General features: G+C 40.3%; 1 protein-coding gene across 6 annotated transcripts in view; it reads right to left on the reverse strand.

The window, feature by feature from the left end:
• Positions 1-26302, reverse strand: part of LOC113121628 (partitioning defective 3 homolog) — a 232201-nt gene that overhangs the window by 66109 nt on the left and 139790 nt on the right. For all 6 annotated transcript variants that reach the window (XR_003294765.1, XM_026292297.1, XM_026292301.1 and 3 more), the window contains 3 exons: positions 21419-21567; positions 14987-15220; positions 9314-9548 (listed from right to left, as the gene is read on the reverse strand). Coding sequence is in view for 5 of the 6 variants with exons in the window: in XM_026292297.1 (XP_026148082.1) it covers positions 9314-9548; positions 14987-15220; positions 21419-21567 (618 nt within the window). In the remaining variant the exon portion in view is untranslated. The remainder of the gene's footprint in view (positions 1-9313; positions 9549-14986; positions 15221-21418; positions 21568-26302) is intronic.

A 26302-nucleotide genomic window follows, 5' to 3' on the forward strand; every position in this document is an offset into this window, starting at 1 on the left:
TTTCAGTACTAACAACACGAAGAAAGATTAAATATATATATATACACATGCATGTGAAGAGTGATCACTCACAGGGAGCTATTTTTGGTTGGAATCCCATCCTACAGCTATATAATTGTATTTCCACTGTTTGTTTGTGTCATTATATTTAATATATTTGTGTGTGTGTGTGTGTGGGTGCATGTGTGTGTGGAGGAGGGCATGGTAGATTTTGAAAATAGAGCATAAGAGTTAATCCGCTCTAACTGAAAAATTGTCTTTTTACTCCCAGAGACCAGACAGAATATATACACACACAAAGCTGCAGCCACATCCAGGATGTTGAAATCATATCAGGATGAATGGCTGGAGATGTTCTCTGCCTGTGTTTATGCTTTATCTATACATGTGTGCCTGTATATCAATGGGCGGGTTGGCTTGTCCATATTTCAACCAGCCTATACAATACAAAGGACGTGGCCCAGCCTAACATGATTGCCTTTAATGTTTCACATAAATCACTGAGTTGTGTATGTATGTATGTGTGTGTGTGTGTGTGTAAGAAGGGCAGGGGTGATTTTGCACATGCTCAGAGGAACAATTCAAATCCCTGACAGCCCTGATTAAAGCCTCTCATTATAATGTAAATAAACAGTCCAAACACATCCATACATCCATTTGTTAAAGGCAAGTGAGGAGCGAGTTTCTCAGGGACAATTTATATAGAAACACTTGAGCAGTTCAGAGGGAGGTTCAGGTATTTGGGTATGCTTTGCACTTCTGAGTTAAATCCTGCTAAGTAATACTGCAGTGTATTTTTTGTTTTTTTGTTTTTTTCCAGAGAATGAATTACAGCAGGTTGCTCAGCCTGTGACCTACATACAGCATGGTGCTGATCACTGCCACTCTCTGTATCCTCAGCTGGTCTGCGACCTCACACACAGAAAACTACATCCAGCGGACACTAACGTCTGCTCAGCTCTTTTATGATCACATGTGAAAGTGTCCCAGTATAAAAAAAAAAAAAAAAGAAAAAGAGAAGGCAATCTGGATTTTAGGATAGTATCAAAACCACAGATGTGCAGAAACTCACAGGAGTCAGAGACTTCTGCTGATAAGTGGTTTGGTGATGTATTTAATCACATCATTATGTGAAGAGAAGAGAAAATATCTTGTCATGACAGATTACTTCATTTCATTTGTCTCTTATCTTTCTGTTTTGATCATTTGCACAACTTCCAAACTAATTTACATGTGACACATTCTCACCTAAAGGACAGCCCACATACGAAGTCAGATAGGTTTCCTGGCTGGTAAACATACAGTATTTCATACAGAAATACTGGCATGAACATAAAGAATGAGTGTTGCATTTGAGTCTACTCGGGAAAGCAGTTTTTTTTTTTGCAGTGTCTGTGATATCCCTCCAGTGAATTCAGAGGGAGACATTAGAAAGGTCTTTCTGTCAATGCCACAGTGAATCTCTAGGGCAGATGGGAAAGAGGAGGGGTGGTGGGTGGATATATGGAAAAGAAAGATGGAGGTAGTGACAGTAAGTGTGAGAAATGTACCGCAAGGATGAAAGAGAGCAGAAGTGTTTTTGGATTCTCAGGGAGAGTGGTTGCACATGACAAGTAGGGTTAGGTAAATGGATGTACAGTCCTCTTCTGTTTACTGGCTACAGGTTGGTTCAAGACTAATCGCCCCACATGTATGGAGACCGACCCCCACAGGAGCAGCCGTCATGGCCGAGCACTGATTGGTGCTGATGAGTGCTGACATTAGAATTCTCCTCTTGTGCAGTGCATAAGAAATAGATCTGGTGAAATCATGGCAGCTTGTTGTTTTGGTTTTGTGATGCTACTTTCTCAGTCATTGCCCCTTGTGGAATCTGACCTTGTTATAAAAGCGGCGGCTGTGCTTCGGTGCTTTGCAGTGGGTCAGTACACGCAGCTCCGGTGGTGTGACCGGTATCCACACACAGCTAGTTATCACACACACACACAACTGGGCTCTTGCTATTCCAACCTTAGTGGAGGACACAGCGGCTGTGGTTTCACAGGTGTTATGACAAGAGGCTGAAGGCTTGTTTACACACATTATAGCAGAAGCACAATGCAATCAGCCTGTCCCCAAACCCAACCTAGTTTGGTGTGTGAGAGAGTGGATTACTTCCCTCTTGGGTGAGGCTTCCCTCTATCTGAAATTTGTGAGATGGGCACTAGGTCGACCCTGTCCACCTTTATTGGATTATACTGCTTGAATGTGGCAGCTGGCACTTCATCTGGCAAATGTGTGCCGGGCTCAGCGCAGCAGGGCCGGACATGATATACCTCTAGGACGACAGCTCTCCCTTAAGGAGTCTTAGACCTAGAGTGGTGTCATTTTGTTTTCAAACCCACGACAAGCATGCCATGTCATGCACCCTCAGTATGTCTGCATATTTCTAATAGTTCAGGCTCATTCTTTGAAAAGACGAGTGGGTACGATGTATCACTCAGTCTTCTCTGCTTTTTCACACTTCCTCTGACTAGACTTCTCATGGTATGTCTTACACGGACTGTGTACATACGGAATAAGTTGGATGTAGAGCCTCTTCACTCTTACCCCTTTTCCACCTTGGCCGGTTTGGAACCAGTGCCTTTTGAGCCAGTTCTTTGAACTATACCAGCCCAAAAACTGAGGGCAGGAAAAACTAATTCTAACTTGGCACCAACTCTCCTGGTCTAGATGTAAGAACCACTTACATCAGGATCTGGGGTGTGATGACCAACTAGGACTGAGTCCAAATATGGTATTCAGCAAAGAACAAATATTGATAGACGAGGAGAAAGGGGAGGGAAAGAAGAGACTGAAAATATAATTGCTATAACACTTAATTATTATAACACTTAAACACTTGAAATAGTTTATTATAACGTTGTCTTTTTCCTGTTGGACCTGCACCATGTGAAGGTTCTTTCAAACAGCAAGAGGAGATTAACCGAGACAGTGACGTCATTACTCTACACACATTACATCACTACGAGCAGTAAGGGGGGCACTATGTTCTGAACGTCGGCACTGAGTGTCAGTACTGATAAATGTTACTCATGAGGATGTTAGCCTGAATTAAAACTCCTCCCTAACCCTGATGAAGCCGTGAGATGGTTTTTTCCACCAAAGACAGAAAAAAGGATCAAAGTAAGAGAAAGAGGTGGAAAACCAAATACCACACACACACGTGAAAACAGATGGTAGATCCAGAGGAATACTGGTTCTCATTTTAACTTACGATTTAAAAGTCAGTGTCTCAGCTTTATTCATCCTTGTATTTAATGTGATTGTCTGCCACTCTACCATCCTTTCACTCGTTAGTTGATCACAAACATCAGCAGGTGGGAAGTCTGGGCCTGCTGGCTGAAATGACCTTCCCCATCCACTATTTCATTACTTGTTAAGTCTAATGGGTTAGCCCTCCAGCCCACTCTGTTTGCACAGACACTAAGCAGATATAAATAGGTTATTCAATGTGCATCTGCTAAATCTGTTCCTGTAATATCAAGCATGTTTTGCATTGCATTGCATTTTTACAAAACTATACTTCCCATACCACACCAGACCAAAATATTATAGGGATTCGTTTGTACTGTTTAGGAAAACAAAATGAGATTCTCAGATTCTTGTAAGTGTTCTTAATATCTGCTCATTATTTTCAAATCTGCCTGTGTTCTGACAGTCATCTCACACTGGAACAGCCCTTCCCTGATTGATCAAACCAAACTGGGTCAGAGCAGAAAAATAACATCAAAGTATGAAAAACAAAAAGAAAAAAAAATCAAACAGAGGGGAGGAAGATCGGAAATATCAGAGGGTTTGTGTTTGGAATATCAAGCATGATGTAAGTGAAGATGAGAAATGACAAATGAGGAGGGATCTTGGGTTCTTACCAATGAGTGCGATTTCACTGTGACTGAATTGTCAGGCTTTATAGAGTAGGGAGCGTCGCACTGCTCCACTTAATTTGAGCTCTTTAATACCACACTTTATGAATTTACTCGTGTTTGCAACCTTCTGCTTGAGACGCAGTGTGAGATATATCGATGCATCTCATTTCAGGTCAAGAAGATTTCAGTTTCAATTAATTCAATCGTGCAACATCACCTCTTCTCACGTACGCGGCAGCCTCCCATGACGCGTGCTTCAAGGCCTATCTTGGAACACTGCATGATCATTATAAACCTAATTACTCCGGGGCTGTCTGATGGAGGCCCAGTGCTGCCCAATCACATTTGCATTGAGTGAACAAAAGCTGAGGAAGTGCAGCGTCCCCCTTTTCATTCAAGCATGATCATTAAGGTGGCAGAACATATTCTCCTTCCACTCCTTAATCTTATCAGTATCTCCCTAAGTCTAAATGCTTTACTTTGTCAGAACTTGACAGTTGCATCAGATTTTTTTGGGCTCGTCTTCACTAGATGTACAGAAAAGTTTTGTATTTTACTGTTCGCTCTTTTTTCTTCTTTTTGATGTAATATATGACAGTAGTGCTAATCTTCTCAGTGGAGACTTATTTTTACCTATTAGGTATATTTGGCTCATGATTGGCAGCAAAGTAATTGGAATGCACACTCAATGGACTTTTTTTGAGGAGTATGAAGTTTACCCAACAAAAATAACCTCTTTAGCATCCAGGGATCACACACCGGCTTTGTAGATACAGGTGGGAGTTTTTTTCTTTTTTTTTTTTTTGAAAAGATGTTTTTCCTGAGAAGTTGAAAAAGTTGCTCCTGTCTCTGTGTAATACTCTTGGTGACATGATATTTCTTTTAGCTGTGCAGCCATTTGAAGGTAATATTGAGTTATGACTTTGCACTCTGCAAAACTGCCAAAGTTCACTGTTGAGATCCCTCTGAAATATTTATCTGTGACAGTGGAAATGTCTGTCTCACTTTACTTTTGCCCACTGCACAGGGCGGTCAAAGGCCTGGGTCAGCACCACAAAAGTGCCGCTAAAACTGACAGGAAGTCAGCTTGTTGCTCACACATGTCAAGGGACTGAATTCATGCCCACATGGAGACTAGAAAAGCAATTTCTGCATCACTGACTAACCAGCTGAGCTGATGTTTATTCTTGTGTCACCACAGTCAGCCCATGGTGTCTTGCATTATTTTTTTTCTCATGCAATTATCTTTTGCTGCATTACTCATATTCCTCACATCACTCCAGCTGCCAGGGATTCTCACACAGACCTCCAGCTTTATGCTTGTGCCCTGTTCTTTTCTACCTCAGCACAGATATTATGACGATTGAGGCACAGCAAAAGAAAAACAATTACCATTTTCTCTCAGGTTACATTTAGCCGACCCCAGAGCCCACATGTGGAGGTGGCTAATTGCTGTCTTGAAACAAACATAGTATAATAGTACAAGCATATGTGAGTATTTGTGTGGTGTTAGGAAAGGAGAAGGGGATAACAGGTGTATTAAAGAATGGAAGTGTGTATAAAAAGCTAAGTTAATGCATGTAATGTCAAAATACTAATGTTGAAACTAGCTTGCCATCAGTTTTTCACACCCATAAGCAGAAAGAATTGTACAGTATGAAGACATGGAGTAAGACGATCACTATCTACCGTCATGCTGCACCTAATCATGTTTTCATGGTGTGGATGATATTGCATATTATAGGCAAACTCATACAGGCATGCGAACGCGCACTCTGCACTTGAACACCCCCAGCATGTTTCCACATTGCCTAAGAATAATAAAAACTGAAAGATAGAAAATATCCAGCTCCCACAGCTTTCCTTTTCACTCCACACCCCTCTCTCCTTGAGTAGGGCTACATCTGTCGAGAGAATAAGGCAGACAAGGTCCCAAGGGAGATCAAGGGTAGGAGGTTGAGTTGAAGGGGGGTGCAAGGCTGTCACACCGAGCTCCAATGCTGGCTGATGGCTCAGCATGAGGCATACTTTATCAGATTGGTAGGGAGGGAGTAGTGGGGTGGAGGGTTAGGAAGAACTGATGAGCAAGGATGAGATGCCAGAGCCTATTAATACAGTCTTTTCATCTAAGCACATTCATGCAAACATGCATTGCACGCACACGCACACACACACACACACACACACACACACACACACACACAAAAGAAGTACATTTACATGCTCATACTAACACACACGCATGTACTGGTATTTCTGTCCTCATGAGGACATAAGACATTCGATTGCACCTTACATTAAATCTTTACCATTACAGCTAAATATCAAAACCCAACCCCAAAACCAAGTGTTAACCCTTAAACAGGAGTCTGAACGAGTGAGGCCAAAAAAATCCTCACTCCAAAAGAATTATGCTCAAAATGGTCCTCGGTAAGATAGAAGAACAAATACACACACAGACTCAAAAAATCATCAGCAATCCTCCTCAATTCTCCTCCAGGCAGACAGCACCACGATGCAAAGACCGCCACTGTGAAAGCTCCGTTCTTTCCTCCTTCCCCCTCTCTCTTCTTCTTTCCTTTTCATCCTTTCCTACTCTCTCGGTGCCCCAGTTCACTCCGCTGCACACACTCTCTCACCCAATCCACCCCCAGCCCTTCTATTTAGACCCAGTCTTCTAACGTTAGCAGGTTTTGTGGACTACCTTCTGTTACCTTTTATCATCTGTATGAGACACAAAGGGCTTTCAGCAGTGTTAACCATTTCAGCTATGCACTCCTGTGTAATCCAGTATGAATTCAGATGCACACACACTCAAATTTATCTGAAAGTATTTGTCTCAGTCTTGCCCTTTATCCTTGCTCTGTCTCGATATTAGGCCTTCCTTCGTTCCCCTGGCTCTCATGTTAATGCACTCCCAATCAGGCTGTCCATTAAGATGACATGCACTACACGATCATCAAGACAACCAAAGGCCTGCATGCTGATGAGCTCAAATTGTCGTGCGTTGCAGACTAATTGAAATCTCCTAAGAGGGCGAACACAAGTGATCGTGCATGTGAAAAATGCAGAGGTGCCTGTCTCTCCATTTCATGCAAATTATAACGACAATGACATTACAAAGAATGAACCCAATGAAAATAGTCTTTGCTGTAATGGTGAGACACTAACTAGAGACATCTAAGTCTAAATGTAAATTCTGCCTGTGATCCATAATCCTTAGCGTGGTTATTGGTGGTTAGTCAAGTAAAACTCCATAAAAATCACTGTCAAAACTCTTGCTAGATTTGCAGAAAGTGGGACACACAACAAATCTTCTTTCCCCCACCTTCCTTTTGACCTCTAGGCGAAAAAAAACAAAAAGACAAAAGAAAAAAGTTTGTTACTGTATCCAGGGGGACACATCCTCACTTAAGATTCTTGACTTTTCTTTCCAAACATGTTAGATGAATTCTGAGAGAATGGGGAAAGGACAGGAAAAAAGATAGCACAGATGTGTGGGTGTGAGAGCTGTCACAGTTTTAACTAGAAAATTGTTTAAGGCATCAACAAAGAGTAGGGGGGAGCTGAAAGAAGGAGAGACAAAGCTTGAGAGTTTTAAGAGACATGTTGGTTCAGGTGGCAGCCGGTTTGCATTCGGCGGGCACGGGGCCTGGTGTTGAACACACGGACAAGAGGAGATTGTCGGGCGAGGCCCACCGCGTGCCAACTCTTAAGTGGCAGTGGCACTCAAAGATAATGAAGAACGATGATGAGGCTGAGGAGGGCATGTTGAAAACCCATGTGCACAGTTAAAATTGCACAGCAGCCCCCTATCTCATGCAAAGCACACACATTCAAAAGGTTTGCCAAAGGCACTGATTACATGTCACATGGTTTAAACCCTGTGGATGCAATTTCTTTCAGTCTCTAATCCAGTACCCGTCTCTGTGTGTACTCCTGTGAACATGTTTCTCCCCAGTGTGAGCCCGTATTGGCGATTTTGCTTTGACGCATGTAGGAAAAAAAACCCCACTGAAATAATGAAGGATAAGGAATCCCACCACATAATCCATATTTCTCAGTTGTGACCTCAAAACACACTTGTCTTTATTGTTCATTACCAAGCTGTGCATAGCAATATGCTAACTAATCCCATTAAACTAATCCACATGAAAACAACTTATGGCATCATAACAGCCTGCAGCGCCTCCACTAATTTCTGCTACGTTCAAGTGTGCACAGAGATATTTAATGTGACTGCCCTACTAATTTTCCTTGTGCTAAAGAATGAATATGTGCATGACGTTAATTATCATCTTAGCTCTTTTTGCATGTTACTACTACTATTGTAAGTAATATTTTAAGTAAGTGCATAACCTTTTCCCAACAGTGGCAGATCTGGAAGATTTTACTCAGTGAAAACCTCCAGCCTTGTTTTGTTTCAGTCGGGGGGGACTAGTCAGTGCTCGGGACAATGTGAGTCAGTACGGTCTCTTAAAAATATCATCCCTACACAGCTAAATCTCCAGTGTGTGCGATACACAATGACCAGTGTTGACACTTGTCTGACACTTGAATCCACACACAATAATTAGAATTAACACATGAGTTCAGCTCATGAGCAAATGCACATGTCCCGATGATGTTTCGGTCCCTAAGACTGTAGAAGGGGTGGACATAGCAAGCCCGCTTCCAGGTTTTAGTCCATATAGGAAGGTGGCTCCAACAGGCTCCGGCTCCTATTGACTTCCACCGGCTGAAAATGCTTTTGTAAGGCTACTGTCCCCAGAAAGGGGGAGGCTAGGTCGTATTCCAAGTATGATTTGCGTTTGCTTGCGGTCAGTGGGAGTAATATATTCCAGGCCGCTAAAAACCACAATGGGTTGAATTTGCCTTAAACCTCCTGGGGTGTATATGTTTTGATAACACAATGTTAAAGATTTACAGCAGACTGAAGAATTGCTGCTGTGACCACTCTTGGTATCCCAAGCTAGTCTGCCTCTAAAATTTTGCAACTACATTATGAGACAACCATTGAGAAAATCAGCCAAGGGCAACAACTCCAACATGCTGCAGCACCCATGGACCCTGGGTATTGTCTGCTGGTTAACAAATCCTGAGCATGTTTAGATAGGAGGCACTTGCACAGGATTATGAATAAAACATGTATCCCTTATTAAAAGGAAAAAAAACCTAGTTCAAATGTGCCAGAGGCCCTTGAGGCTGGTAGCTCCCCCACTCCCTCCATCTCACCCAGTTCAAGGAGAAGGATCTCTGATTAGCACTGGTGTCATCCAGAGAATGTGTTCAAATTATATATGATCCAGTGGTGAAGCACTGAATGTAATTAACTAAAGCAGACAGTTATTGGTTGGGTAACACAGTGTAAACACGTTGAAGACTTCAGGCTGAGCTCTCATTCCTACCTGAACATGTTGCCCAGGCCCTTCAGCATGCCTTTCCTGGGTTTGTTCTTCTCCTTGACTTTCTCCTTCTCATCTTCTCTTTCAGGTTTCTTGTCGTTCCCTCCGACCTTGTTATGATCTCTTTGTTTGTCATCTTTGGAAATGATGCCATTCAGGCCAGGGCCCAGTATGAGGTCACCGCTGGTGGACATCGACTCACGGCCTGACCGGGAACTTTCCTCTGTATCTTCATCCACTGCAGTGAAAAGATAAAGGGGATTGATGAAGCGTTAATATTGAGAGGGAAGGAGAGCATCACACACAAACAGATTTTATTGTCCTTCACTCCATGTAAATTGACAAAGGTATAAAAATCAACCTTTAACTTCCTCGTCAAAGATCACAGAAGCTGCTGTGACCTCAATCAGCGCACACCACCACTTTTATATTTCTCACTCACAAAGCATCACTTCATTCTGCTGGTTAAGAAAAATCATTAAAAGAAAAGTTGCGGCAGCTTTGAACAAAATACGCTGATTTCATCTGGCTAATAAGAGGAGAACATATTTACTCTGTACAGCCTCTGAGAATATTATTCCTCCACATATTTGCACTGTCAGCCTGAAGTTATTTCAAATGTGTATGTTTCACACTGCCCCCAAAAGACAAAACTCTTTTTGTTCCTGGTTCTATTGCGTTTCATACAGAAATGATGCGACCGATCAGTAAAAGATTTAATGACAGTCACAAGAATCTGGTTCTTAATTTATGTCTGAATTAATTTCTGCTAGACATCAAACTAAAACCAAACTCCTTAGGTGCTGTAGGGTTGATTAAACTCAAAATTTCCATCACACTTAATCAGAACTGATGTGCAAAATGTAATTAATCTGTCAGTAATTATACATTTAAATAATCTTGAAAGAGGCTCACAGGAATTCTTAATTGCAAATGCACTGTTATCCGCAATTGGAGTAGCTTTTGTCTATGCTATACTTCTGGCTGTGAGGCATGAGTGAGTTTCCTTGAGATTATTACTTTAAAAGTCTTGCATGTTGTTGTCTAAGCTGGAGAAGAGAAACGTAGCTGTGTCGAGAAAATGAGACCATTTTGAATTCGTAGCACAGGAGACGAGACGGAATACGAGAAAAGAGAAGCAGCCGGATTCACATTTCAAGGATGAACAGCGAGGTTTGTGTTCTCTTTTAATCCCCTGTGACACTATCAGTCTTCTTCAGCTGACATATTATAGGAAATCACTGAAATGAAATCCACACATGAGGTAGTCTATTGCAGGAACCGAGAGTGAACGAAATCTGCTCAATTATTGTTGAGTGTTGTCTGTGAAGCTTCTCAGTCATCCAGGTGAAGTTATCTACAGGCTGACTGATGGCAACTGATGTGGAAGCGTTTCAATACTCATCCAAGTGGCTTCTTCCTCAGTTTCACACAGTTTAAAGGGTAAACAAACTTAGAGTTTAAGTGAGAACCTCATGACTCTCATCGTCTCGTCCACATTAAAGGGGCCTATTCAGGCCAGATGTGAAGAGAAACCAACCTGAAGGATGAATTTGGGATCTGCTGAAACATTTTGATTCAACAACAGGAAGTCCAGTTGCCATAACTCAGCTTTTAGATTATTCAGTGTTGTAGCACTACAATCCACAGGTTTAAATGTAGGTGAGACAACTAATTTTGCTACTGGGCTGATCTGGTGGCTGTAAACAGGCTGCACATTAAGAGGGAAGCAAAGGGAAAACACCTAATTTTACAATTAAAGTTGTTGTTAAAGTTGTTATATTCAATTTATGTTAAAAAAAAAAGCAAATCAGACAAACAAACATCTCACATCACAAAACACCAGATAATTTAATGGAACTGGAGAGAGAAAGACTTGCTGATCATTTCAAATGAAAGCATCAGCACTGATGAAAGTGGAAGAAGAGTGAAAGCTAATTTGCAGACATCCAGGTTTGGGATGTGGGTAATTTGCCACTTGAACGGTAAAAAGCTGCAGCAACTTCATTAATCATTTAAATCTCTGGACAAGGCAACAGGATCAGTCAGTATTTCTCAGACTGGAAAGACTTTACTGACAGCTGTCCTCAAGCTGACTCATGAGCGCCTCCAAATCTGTCAGCACATAATAATGAAATCTGACTCAGCGTATGTCTATGGTATATTTTGACCCATCCAAAGATGCTTCTAGACATTTGCAGTTGTGTCTTATAAGTACAGAAACGTACACTTCATCATCATCATCATCATATATTAGAATATTTTCATGTATAGTCTGTGAGATTATTTTGTATCTGCAGAGAAGCCTGCACAGGTCGAATGATCAAATCCATACCTGTAGATGAGCAAACTCAAGATGGAACACTCAAATCAATTAGCAACTCCTGGCCCGACTCAACCCGTTAGTATAAGAACGGACCCAAAAACAAATAAAGGTCAAAGCCACTGAGACAAAAGCTCAGAGTGTGGGACACTATTACCTGCTCAACGGCAAGATGTGATCAATGATAAAAAGTAAATAAAAGGCTCTGCTGAGGCAGAGACAACCTCCAGGATTTGGTGAATTTTCCTCAGAACTAATTCCATGGCACGCACACACACACACACACACACACACACACGTACACGCACGCACACACACACACACACACACACACACCACTCCACAATCCTGCTTACTTCACACACTCCTGGCACAGTGCTGATACCTTCATTAATTATTTAAATCTTCTGAAAACACATTGGGATTTAATGTTAACTGCATTTGTGCATTTTTCTAAACCAAATTTTGTATCTGTTTACATTAACAAAAAGTTGTTTGATTTTTTTTTCTGCTGATAAATAAGTGCTGATATTTGTTTGTTGTATTTTAAAATCATAAATTCATGCTTTTAAATACTTAGAGAACAGCAGATTTTAAATAAATTTGCCTTTAGTATAACATTTTAAGCAAGTTGTCGTCCTTGCTGCTTGTTTATTCAACCACTGACAACATATTTACAGCTATGTATGTATTTGGGGTTTTGTATATTCTTGGAACTTTTACTTGAACATTTTCTCTTCCTCAGCCCTTCATCAACTCGTTGATTCGTCATTATTGAAGCATCCGTCAACCTCTCTTCCACACTGTGCCTCTTTACACTGGGCTGCACCCTGTGTTACCCATTTCTGGGGCCCACCAGAAATGTTGAACATACCCATATGGACCTTTACTTGGAGTTTAGGTTTGCATTTACTCTATTTCACTAAAAAAAAAAAAAAAAAAAGCCCATTGTCGCTTCACTGAAATGTCACCACTAAAATTTCCTGCATGAATGATGAGGGGTATTTATGCTGACTGATCAGTGAAGGTTAGGACAAAATTGTCAGTCTTATTCCAACACATAAAAGACAATATTTCTGCCTTGTTCTGTACATTTTAATGTTTTTCTTCTTCTATTTTTTTTTTTTTTCATTTCCTCAAACAATGCAAAATAACTTACTACAAGAGGATGTGCATTTCCCCAGCAGTATATCTTGTGGGGACACATTTTCTTTAGGTGTTGCCACATTCTTATTTTATGTAAATAAAAGTCTGCATGCAGAGAAAGGCAGAGGCTTATCTGTCAACTTTGACTATTAACCTCAGTGACGAGCTCAGACTGGCTGCTTTTATCTAAATTGAAAAACAGAGTTATTTGAATATCATGAGGAGAATCCAATATAACACGGCAGGGGAAATCGTTTGCTTTCCACATTTTTCTTTGCTGAGATAAGACTGTATTTAGTGGATTGCAGACAGAGCTTATGAGAACAAAGCATTTCAGGCAAATAATTCTTCTTCTTTTTTTTTTTTCAAATGCTCTCGCTCTTTGAATGGAATTCTTTAATGGCAGATATAAATTTACATCTGGCGATTACTCTTCTGGTGTGGCAGTGTTATTACCTGTCACAAAACGTAAGAAGGCTGTCTCGCTATATCAACGCATGTCTTTTTGTCATCAAACACCAAACAGGAACTGATACATTTGCTCGAACGGAAGATGGCATGTCTTTCTTCTTCATGTGTTATCTTCAAAGTTAAGCAGAAAGTAGGGTAATTTTGGGTTCAGTCCTTGTTAGATATGAAGGAAGACAAATGTGAGGAAACCTGGGAAAGTTCAACTGTGCAAAACGTTTGTAAAACATACATCCCACAGACTAAATAAAAGAATGTACTGCATTTTGTCCAGGGACCTGCTGGAGCCTATCCCAGCTCTCTCTGGGTGAAAGGCAGGGGTCCACCCTGGACAGGTCCCCAGTCCATCACAGGGCCACATAGAGACCAACAACCTCACACACTCACACTCACTCCTATGGGCAATTTAGAGTCACCAATCAACCTGACATACATGTTTTTGGACTGTGGGAGGAAACCAGAGTACCTGGAGAAAACCCACACAAGCACAGGGAGAACATGCAAACTCCACACAGAAAGGCCCCTGGTGGGTTTCAAACCAGGAACCTTCTTGATGTGAGGCAACAGTGCTAACCACGTCACATCATAATAAATGCAGTAACAGATACTTGTAACATGATATTCATAGAGATATGCATGCCCTATGTTGGAAAATGTGGCAATGCAATTCAAGAAAAAGTTCTGGTTTAACATGCTGCCACCATCTCTACACTTCGACTGAACAAGAACTAAGAACTATATAAATATTAATGGGCATGTAACATGTAATCCTTCCCTATTCAATAGGGATTTAGAGACCAATATAATGCTGAGTCTTCCCTCTTAAGATAAGTTACTCACATAAGTTTCTTCTGACTTGAGATTTGGGTAATTGTGCCATTTCAATTCTTTTAGATCTTACTGCTGCCTTTGACACTGTCAACCACCTAAGTCTTATAAGTCATCAACTTGGATTTCAAGGCACTATACTGAAATGGTTCATCTCTTACCTTACTGCTCAATCATTCTTTACTGGTAATCTTTCCTTATTATCTGCCCTGAATAATTTTGGAGTACACCAGGATTCGGTCCTTGGGCCTCTCCTGTTTGTCCTGTATATGGTTCTGTTCTGTTAATATAATGTCTCCATCTATTTATATGCAGATATGCAAATCTACCTTCCACTAAATTCTACAGATCCAGCTGACTTTACGACTATTAGCTGTCTGCAGGAAGTAAAAAGATGGATGGGAGAAAACTCTCTTCAGTTAAATGCTAGTAAGATAGAGGACAACATAGCTAGTCATTAGCCAATAAGCATCCAATGTGAATTCTGAAGTTAGGAATTTTGGTTTCATTTTGAAACAGACACATCACTACTGTGGTTAAAGGCAGCTTCTTCCATTTAAGGCATAACTGAAGCCAGTTTTTTCCATGACATGTTTATTGTAACCAATACCTTATTTATAGACCTCTTCCAGACTCAACTACTATAATTCTCTGTATCTAGATGTCCATAAAGTTGTTCTGGCCCATTTACAATTAGCACAAAATGCTGCTGTATCTCTTATTACTAGCTCTAGGAGAAGAGAGTACATTATCTTAACCTTGACACCAATATCATGATTATTATTATCTATGTTTGCTTCTTTTTGTCTGGCACTTTTGGTCAACTTTGGTTGTTTTCAATTGCACAAATAAAGTTGATTTGATTCAAATAACAGTGTTGGAAACTACAAATGAATGATTTTATCACTTACAAGTCTCCATGCTGTTTGCCTCTTCAGCCATTGTGACACCAACTTTCTCGTACGACTTGTCAATTGCAGCTCGGAAGCTCTCATTGCAGCCGCGGCTCCTGACGATCCTTGAGTATGGCCCGTTAACGTTAATCTCACTCTTCAGTGTCGCCTCAGAAACAGCTGTCTGTAGGCTTTCCAGAGAGCTGGATTTTTTCAGGCCCAGCAAGGGACCAACCTCGTTTTCAGCAGTGCCTATGGAAAGAGGAAATAGGATCATTGAGGGCAGCAGTCTAATGGTGTGAGACTGTAACTCCTCCCAAAAGGAAAATCTAAATCCTATTATGCCAAAAGTAGTTGTATGCTCATGAATCATTTAAGTTTTGGTATTTTGTTTGGGATTATGTTATGTTGTGTATTTGGCAAGGAGAAAATCTGACTCTACTAATTAACATAATAAAAAAAGAAATTAATTAAGACACCATTACCTGGCAGTGAAGGGTGAGAAATGCGAACAGATTATTTTTATCTATATTGAGACTGTTTCCTGTTAAAAATTAGAATTCAACCTTTGTTCTTGTGTCTTGAGTTCAATTATATGGCTGAAACGTTATGCATAAAAATGACAGAATCAAACGGCAGTGTAGCACTGGACCAGAATGATTATAGTATTAAACTAGAACATGATCATTCTCCATATTGTTTTGACGGACTGTAAATCTAAAATAATGTCAGTTTTCTCTCTCTAACATGAGAGAGGGAGACAAATCTGTCTGACGCTGAGTAGCCTGGTGGATATAAACCACCAAAACGTTTGTCGGCATAGGCCAAAGGAAGCACGTGGAGCCTTTTCACTATATTGTCATTACACACAGATTATTATTAGTGTAATAATATGGCTTATTACCAGAAACTAGTGACTGTAGCACAACACATTTACTTCACAACAGAATGCTGCAACTATAAAGTATAACCACTATGCCAAGTGAATACAATGAACATGTAAAGACAAACTAAGAAAAATAATCTTTAGATGGACCCCTGAATGATGAAACCCAGATCAGGCAAAGAAAATGATTGCCCTTGACTAAAAGTGACAGTCTCCATGAAATAGTTTTGTTTCAGCTCATGGAACCAGGAAGAGAGGAAATGCAGAGGAGTTTGCAAAAGCAGGGTTTGACTGTGTTAGAATAAAGAGGATAAACTGGAAACACTGTGCAGCCAAATGCCTTAACTATAATGGACTCGTCTTGTCCCACCAGAACCTGTAATGCTGCATCCCATTCAAATTTATTTTAGTGCTTATTTCCTCAGAAGTGGAGGACCATTTCTGATTATGATGATTTGAATTGCCAGGAATGCATAAAAAAAGCCTTACCAAGAGAATGAATGAATTATGCTGTAATTGTATGTACTTACAGGATAACAGTCAAACCCAGAATAAGCACTATGTAACATTAGCAACACATGGCCCATCTGTGGGCGGGAAGCTGTATTTTTCTTATGTATTTCCAAATATGGTCGGCCTAGTTTGAATACTTAGGCTAGAATTATCACAGCGAGTACAAACACATCAAAACGGTAATTCTTACCTTTGCTGATGTGCACAGATCCACACATATCAGTTTTTTCTAAAGAGTCCAAGGAACAAACTGCCTCCAAGTTTTTAGTCCAAAAGACATAAAAGCCATAAAACAATCATCATTTTCCCATTAAAAAGTTTTAATTCTCCAGTTGTCTACAGACAAACAGATGGCGTATCTACATTCTGCAGACTCCTGTGAACAAAATAAACCCACAACCAAACATGGCCGTCAGGTTCTAAACAGTCAGTCAGTACGAAAACCAATGAGAGTCACGACTCAAAGGCAAAACCCACCCAGGGGGCAGAACAACTTCTAATGACAGTAAAATCAGCCAGTCACATTGCAGGAGACGGAGGAGTCATATTTCACTTGCAAATGACATGACGTCACTCAGAGAAACATCACAGCGCCATATGGGACGTCTTGATGACGTCTGTGTAAGTTTAGTTCAGTATGACTTAGCCAGATTCAGATTTTTCACAATAAACTAGAAAGTGTTTCCTTTCCAGTGATACCAAGCTCATCAACATAACCCTTAAAATGTTAAGAACAACAGCTGGTTTAATTTGGGTATGCATTTTTTTGGGCTTGTGCACAAAAAAGTGTTGATATCTAAGAAGTAATATATAACGTTGATGCCTACCAACAGCAGACACACAGAAGCCAGGGTGCATGTTTGACACAATGGGATTGCAAGTCAAAGCTGCACAGGACGCGACAGTTTAAGGGAACACAAATGACACCTGCAGTTTTAGGGATTATGGTGTGGGCAGATTACTCCCTGTTCCCATTTGCTGTTGTTTCAGGAATAGTGAATGAGTGAGAGAAGGAGAGAAAGAAAACAGAAGAGTGACGAAAAGACAAACTGTCCATAGACTCGCTCTGCCTCAAACCTGCCTTTGTTTTCATCATAGGCAGCTCCAGCTCTCCGGGGAGAGTTTGACGGACAGCTCCCTGTATGCTCTATTATGTGATTCCGATCACACAACAGAACCCTTAGTGCTCGGCTCCTCATCTGCCTCTTATTCAGAGGAATGAAAATACATATTCCCCGACTGCATACAAACATGGGCATTTCACTCCCCACACGTCTGGAGGAGAAATGAAAATCATCCCAATAAAATATCAAAAAAACAAAATAACCCCCCCCCCCAAAAAAAGAACAATGATTTCAAAAGGAGAAAAGTGCACCTGGAATTCTGCCTTAAGGCTAAAATGGCCAATGTGCTATATTCCTTTGTCAGATTAGGAGCAATGGCAGTTAATTGGAGAATATCTATTACCATTAAACATTAAAGGGAGACAAACTCCATGAATAAATCAGCAGTAGTTATTACAGGGATATAGTATAATTAAAGCAGCTAAAATGCTCCCTAGCCATTATTCACCACATACCCATGCATGTAAAGATCTGTGTACAGACAAGGGCTTCATTACACATAATTTATTCACAGAGTTATGGCTTTAAGCAGGCCAGTAAAAGGGTAATTATGTTAAAACGAGCCTTCAAGGTGGTCAGTTGAAGGCCATGTCCAGGTATTCCAGGGAAAGTGTGCGTTGCTGGGTTATATGGGCTAGTATGGCTCTGCCAGTTGTGAACTAATAAATATTTTGGCAGAGGACGTTCCCCATATGTGTAACGCATAGGCATCATCATTACCCTGACTAACAGTTAATATCTTAATCATGCTACCCTATGGTTGTGTGTACTTTTTAAATTCTAATGTGTATTTATGTAGTTGCAAAAATCCTAATGTTTTGCTTTATGAATTATTAAAATCAACAAACTGTCATACCTTGGGGCATCAGATCCCTTGGATGGCAGATCAATTAATACATTATAAATAGAATCAGTCTCTAATCTGAATGTCACACTGCTAAGTTCACTGTTCGAACAAAAAAAAACATTATTGATGCTACTCATATATGATTTAAAGATTTATCTAACTATATACAGTTGAAGGAAAAACACAGAGAAATTAGATAAATTAATGATTTAAACATCTTGAAAATGCTGGTTTACATGGTAGGTGGATAAAGGGATTTTTAAATAAATTTATGTTCAAAATAATCACATATCAATCACAATAATCACAGTTTACAGCAAACCTGGACCACAAGGCTTTTTCTTTACTTTGGTTTCTAAGTACGCATTTATTATATTACGGAGCAGAGTTTGGTCTGTACATGCGCAGGGTGCTGTGCATGGTAGTGAAAGCTGAGGACCATATACAGACATTATAGTGCAACACATGCCATAACGTGGTACAACTGACGAACAGTCGAGGTGAAAGTCGAAAATTACGTGTATGCTCGAAAGCATTTTTCCATAAACATGAAAAACTAAGTCCATCACAGAACAGAGTAGCACAGAACAAACAATCCTACCAGCAGCACATTTAATATTAAATATATTTATATTATTTACTTCTATGCCATGTGCAGTGCATCCACCTCAGCTCTACTCCCACAGAGGTTGATTATCTTGTTGGTGGTGCTGCAGCCTCTCTACATAAAACACTTGATACTGCGGCTCCTCTGAAAAACGAGGTCAATCAGAGGAGACTGGCTCAATTCACACATCCGCACCTTAAAAGAACGATGGAAACCAAATGGGGTTCCACAAACTTAGAAGAATATCTAAGTTCTAGCTATCCTTTATTTCTAAAATCCTTCAAAAAGCTGTTGTTGAGCAAAAAAATTAAACAATAAATAATATTTGGCCACTAAAAAAAAAAAGATTCCCGTACACAACATGCTGTTGTTTTTAATAACTGGTCTCAGAAATCACAAAAAAACATCCCCTCATGACCCAGTAATCAGCTCATTCTCTTAGCATAATGGAGTGGATGCACTCTGAGGTGGCACAAACAGAGCTGAAAAGACTCTATGATGGATCAATTGCAGTGAAGTGAAGAGGCCAACTTGCAGTGAAGGTATTTGTACTGCAAACACCACTCTATCACCCTCTCCAGCCCTCCACACCTCCTGCAGTAGTGAATGTCTTCAATGATTTACACAGCAGAACAAGCACAATGGCACAGGTTCCCCCATTAGTTGCCAAGACTCTATTCCGCTCCTTCAACCCACTCAGCAATTTTAAAAACCCTCTTTTGATCATGTCGCTATCACACTCTTCTCCATATGCAGCTAAAGGTGCCAGGATCACAGAGGGAATCATGGTTGGTTATTAGCTGGTTATTGAAAGAGAGTCAAACTGATTTTCCATCCTTCCATCGGCCAGTGGAACAATCACAAAGGTTTATTCTATCAGTGGTGATGATGCATTGAGCTGCTCGTCTCCACTGGTTCTTCTGCTGCAGTTAATTCTCATCAGCCGCTTTTAAAGAGGATAAACAAATATCTGTGGTTAGTGCCATCTGTGTCATGTTTCTGAGCACATGCACATGCAGTGTTAGTGTAGTGATCTAAACAGAGCACCCAAGCATTAGCCTGTCAGTCACAAAACAAAGTGACTGGAAGGTACAAACATATTGTTTCTTGCCATAAAATCTCATGTCTCTTTCTTCCCTTCCCTCTTTTAAACCTTTTCCTCATCTAAATGGAAGTGAACCACAGGCTGTCTGACCAGCATAGTGTATTTTGACATTGATGGACTTCAGAAAAATGGAATCACAGGTAAAAAGAGGGACAAAAATATTGTATTGCAGCACTATAACACTATAACGTACAGGCTGTGCATGATAGCACAGTCGGGCAGGTTAACTTTGAAAACAACGTGTTAGTAAAAAGCAGAGAGGTACACTCACATCTCCTCCTGCACCTAACTCCTGAATAATCTGGTCACTGTGCATTTTATCTCATTCTTTTTTAAAAGCACTTCTCCTTATGTCATTTACAGAAATTAATAAAAGAGGATCCTGACCACGTGAATGCTGATATTCTCTGTGATGGATTACAAACATGCAGTGACAAGGACTGTAGTCGGCACGCTGTTTCAAAAATCAAAGGCAACCCGCAAGTGAGATTTTAAATTGCATGTAGTAACACACACACACACGCACACACGCACACACACACACTGTGTTTTGAACTAAAAAATAAGAGCAAACACAAATAACATCGATAAGACTGGTTGTCCCAAGAGTTAAGCGTCCTCCTCTGAGGAGACGAACCAGTCTGTTTCTAAAAGTTCATAAACACTCACTTTGACACAATTAAGAAGCTTTTTGATTATACTTTAAGATAAAATGTGCATTTGCACTGATGAGAAAACCATCACCATTCCTCTCCATTTCACTCACTTCCTGTCCTCAACAATATCCAATTATATTCCATTACTAAGAATATAATGATAACTAATTACTATAGTGAAATCTATACAGTGACTATCGTCTTTCTCCAAAGTGGCACTTTCTGCTAAAGGTTTATCTTGTCTGGGTTTACTTAAAGTGATGGCAGACAGAGGCTCTGGTGAGTTGGGGAAAGTGTATCTGTACACACAGTTTTACTTTTTGAGAACAATGAACACAAACAGAAGAAGGTGGAAATAAAATGAAAATAAAAAACCTTTAAAGAAATTCATGTTCTGAAATTCTCTTAATTGCTGATTAGACGAGAAGATTAATATCCTTCTCATGGCTATTCTTGAAACATGAAGCTAACTTAGCATAGCACAAAGACTGGAAACACCTGGCTCCATGCACAGGTAAGAAAACTGACCTTGCATTGACCATGCTACCATCAGAATTCCTGGGAAATTAGCAGTCGTATTAATTAGTAGTGTGTTACATGAGCCTTTGTAAAGCAAATGGGCATTTTCTCAGAATGTGTAACTTCCCTTTAATCACACAGTTTTGACTCATGCATGTTCTATGGATGTTTGGGTAGGATAGGGAAGGTTTACCTAGAGCCGTGCTCTTAGACTTGCAGGTCTTGATCATGTCCAGTTGCAAAGCATTGTCAAACTGTTTGGTGCGTTTTTCTGACATGCTCTGGCGGCCAAACCCTTCCCTTTCGAAGGAACCGTCGGGGTCTGCGTCCGGACTGAGGGAGCTGCAGTTCAAAATTAAGAGAAGCAGAAACAAAAACAACACGATTATAATGAGAGTCATAAGCGATGCAGGGTCATAGCAAAAGCACACCGTGTAGTCTGATAATTGTCCAATTAAACATATATTCTGTAATCATCCACATCGAGATGCAGTTGTATTGCTATGAGCCATCCAGATAATAAGACTGGGAGATTAAATCTACCTAATTTATATTCATACGCTCCCAAACCACAGCCCCAAATACACATGCACAGTCAGTTTCAATCCTCCAATCTGTTTTTATTGATTTTTCTAATCAAGGACGCCTCCACCTCTGGTGGGCGGGTTCAGGAAAAGCCACGATTAGGAGGACTAACTTGAGAGTGCGATACCTTAGTGAAGTGAGGGTGCTCTGGGGTCATGGTCATTCAATAACCTCTCTTCCAATATGTCTGCAGCAGTGCTAGTGCCCTGCCAATGAAAGCACACTGATTTTGAGATCCTCTATCTCTGTCTGGATCTTAATTGAAAAAACATGGAGGAGAGTGGGGATCAGGGGGAAGGCTACAGACATTTGCATGTAAAGTGCAAGTCGGACACTAAAAATAGTGCGTTGACAATTAAGATGAGAACATCTTGCTATTTGAGAACAGCGGGGAGGAGACAGTGACTCTAATAAATGAGGACAGTACCGCTGCATCTTATATAGACGCACGTACATTATTATCATTAAAATGTCTTTCATAGATCCTACAATTCCTGCATCTAACAACAGAACTGTCATCAAGATATTTCAAATGAACTGGATGATACAATTACGTGCATAAGGTAGCAGTAGGAAACGTTCTGGCAATGCTTCCCCTTGGAATAGATGATCCTTCATGCAGCCATTCTCTAATATCACATTAAAGTGACTGTAGACCTGGTGGCACTTGCTTGCATGTAAACAATTCTTGTTTGGGTTGTCAACCCCATTTAAAAAAGAGCTACTTCATGTGTCGCTGAGGACCAGGCATCAACATGTCACATTACTGTCGCCCATAACTGACACTCCCAACTAAGATCAGATGCCTCACAGGACCAACTCCAGCAGACTCTAAAATAGAGGGAGGTGGGGCGGGAAGAGAGGACTGACAGCACAGATGTATTATTCATTTATTCATCATCCCTTGCTTTTCTCCTCTCATCATTCCAAGACCAGAAAAAAAAAAAGCAGCCTGCCCTCACTTTTTTGTATCTGTACAAATGTCATCTGTCAGTGCGTGACTGAGATGGTGTGGAGAAAGGACATATTTTCAGGCTGAATTTAGATTTCATTTGCCCCTTTGCCAGCATTGTGTTTCTGTGTCTTCCTTAATAACCGAGCAGTTCCTACTCGCAAATCTTCATCACAGGTTGAATTTAATTAAAGATTTTACTAGTTGGTTTTGTAGAATTTGTGAAAGCAAATTAAGACCAATTTATATTAACGAAACACAATATAACTTTCACCAGGAAATAAAGCAGTTTTAAAAAAAACGATTTCCACCAGTTTCCACCACAGATGCTTTGCTTTGCATTTAATGTTCTCACATCATCTAAAATTAAGCAGAGCTGAAGATTGCTCACAGGCATATCCACAGCTTTAAATTGCATTTTCTATCAACTTGTTCCTGTCGCTCTCAGGAAGTTAAATATGCCAAACCGCACACTGGCCTTGTTGCTAAGTGGTGTGTGCTAAAAGCCCTCTGTGCTCTCCATTTATACTGATGACTTGTGTCTTTTTTTTGGAACTTTCTTTTTTTTTTTTTGCAACGCCCAAATGCTTCTTACCCTCATTTAAAAACAACTCCAAAGAGTATGTCTCAAAGCATGCTACTTCTTACAAAAGTGCAGCAGGGTTTGACTGACTAGCAGGGGGTGATGTGCATTAGCTTCACACCTCGGAGAGGGGGGTAGGAGGTGAAGAGCAATGTCCACTGAGGTGATTCTGAAACTGTCTTCCTGAGGTTGGAGCTGCCTTCAGTTACTGCATAAATCCCCATACAAGAGGTTAGTACTGCACCACCAGACGCTAGGCAGTTGATAAAATTTCATTTTCAGAGGAAAAATCTGAATGTAGTTTTATTTCATCTTTCTAATACTTTTCCTTAAACGTGAGTTTACTGTAAAAAAAAAAAAAAAAAAAGTTTTTCACTTTTAGTTCACTCTCATTGAACCGCACCAACGAAACATTTGACTTAAACAGGGATAAAAGGTGTAAGGTGAAACGTCTCTATCGGTGCCACACACATCTGCAGATGAGCTACAGCAAATTGCTGTAATCTCCTTTTAACATTGAAGAAGTTGCAGTGGGAGACAAACAGGGAGAGAGCAAGATCAATCAAGATGTGTGTCCATGGGCTGACTCCTGTGTCAACGTCTTCATTCATTCCCTGCCTGGTGCTGTAATTGAGTTTTGCCTCACCGGCCTCCAGTCGGCTAAATGGGGACCAGTCAAAAAGATAGTAAGAGTGTGTGAGACGCTTAATATGGTATCACTCATGCCGAGATTAACCCTGTCACAACGAGGCAGCTTAGGGCATACACATATAGTGCTCAACACAAAATGTTGTAGATAGTAAGCACATGAGGCAGCAAATACAACAGGTCTATAGCATAACACCGAGACATAGCAAATATTCATAAAGCTAGAGAGGAAGATTGGCATTTAAGTCACATGGTGATGACTCTTGACTATCTCGTGAAGCAGATGCTGGTTCTCACCATATAAAACATTGAATTTCATGGTGGCAACTGGGTTTAGGGGTTGACGCTAATGGAGCAAGGATAAGTGAGGACATTTTGGCCAGTCCATGTTATCTCACGCCACTGTATGCAGCTTAAGGCCTGGCTTTAGGGGGTTAATGATGGTTAAAATGAGGGTGAGGGGTTAGGGTAACTCATAAATTAATATTTCATGAATTTAGAAGGGGCACAGGTGGATTTGTGGTTACCAGCTTTAAACCATTTTCAGTATTATTATTATTATTATGATTCTGAAGGCAGAAATTTTCAAGTTATTAATTTTTATCGTGATAAAGAAACACTAAAGCCTGTTAGTACAATCTGGAGAAATTGATTCAAACTACTTAGAAAAGAAAAGGGAACAGGAAGACGGGATGGGTTAAAGTAGTACTAATACTACTTGCTTAGTAAAGCATCTGTGATTCTTAGTTACTTCACTGTCATTGCTGATATGACGACAGACTATTAGACAGTCAGCTGAAGTAGGTAATCTCCCTGCAATATTAGCTTGAAAGTTTGTTCATGTCTATGTGGACCTTTTCCACTTTATATGTTAATTTGAGAAATTGTTTACCAGCCAATGTGTATCTAAACACTCACGAGACTAATTGCATCTGTCTGGCAGTGTGTGTTGTGTGTGTGTGTGTGTGTGTGTCATTGCTTTGGTTGTGTGGGACCGAAGCTTGTTTACACACTCAAAAACTGTGCTGACTTGGCCTTTCTCATGGGTACCAGATGCTTCAATCAGTGGATTATATGGTGAAATCTTTGTGTAAGTAAGGTGAGGGTAAAAACTAGTGGTTATTGTTAAGGTTAAAGAAAGGAAATGGATGGTCTATGTGAAGCCTTCCACGAGGAATAGAAACAAGAGGTATGTGTGTATGTTTGTCTGGAGTCCATTTCTGATGGTTGACACACTGGGTCAAAATTGCCTGGGAAATTAGGTTTCCATCTAAAACATCGGACAAAGACAGACAAGAACTCAATTCACTACCATCTTGTCTTTTCCTGTTTGTCTCACTGTCCAGATCTCTGTCACCTTAAAGTGAATCCACACCTACCCTCCACCAGCCTCTGCCAGATTGAGGTCCAAGCAATGGGAATGGTACAAGTCTATTTATATCAGTGTTGAGACAGTGCCCTTAGTGGACCAGGCAGTGGTCCTTGTTTTTTTTTTTTTTTTTTTTTTTTGTTAAATGGAGGTCACTTCTCTTCAACTAGCTCAGCTGTCCTGTGTCCATCACAGTATTACAGAAGCCAAAAATCTAAAAATGAATAGGATTCAGTGTGAATCTCATAATTTACCCTTTGGAGTTACAAAAAACGTTGTAGAATAAGGACTAAGGGTTTCCAGTAGTGATCAATATAATGGAATCAATCGGGAATGCAGTATATAATTGGACAACTATTGATTGTATCATAAATGGCTTTTATCTGAATTTAATTGCCTGCTGGCCTCCACAAAATAGTAAACATATGATATGATAACAGTAATTGTCACTGCATCGTCAAACCTCACGTTAGAAATAGACAAGACATAGAAATCAACAAGGAAATTAAAGCAAAAGAAATTAATGAAAAATGAAAGAAACAGAAAACAAGAACACAAAGCCTGAATTATAATGATTTTACAAGCCAAACAGCCATTTTGTGACTGTAGCTTTGGCCTTGGCAAGGCACCTCCCCTGAGAAAGCAAGTCTGCATTATACTAAAGGCCAGAGGTGAGACGTTCACAGCTCTGCAGAATACATATCCAGCACATACAAGGCCCAGGCTCAACTGCTGCATGAGCTTAAATAAAAAGTTAACAGTTCCAGTACACTGGAGTATGGCTGACCCGAATCCCCTGCTGTACCAGTTAATACTGTGTGTGTTTGCATTCCTAGTATTACAGACACTGTGGGGACTCCTTTCTCACAGGGACCCGATGCATCTGCATGACGTTTAGGAAACTATTGTCTTAATGTCTCAATATATGGAACAAAAACTG

Source organism: Mastacembelus armatus, chromosome 20 (assembly GCF_900324485.2).
Source record: "Mastacembelus armatus chromosome 20, fMasArm1.2, whole genome shotgun sequence".
In the NCBI taxonomy this organism is placed as follows: Eukaryota; Metazoa; Chordata; class Actinopteri; order Synbranchiformes; family Mastacembelidae; genus Mastacembelus; species Mastacembelus armatus.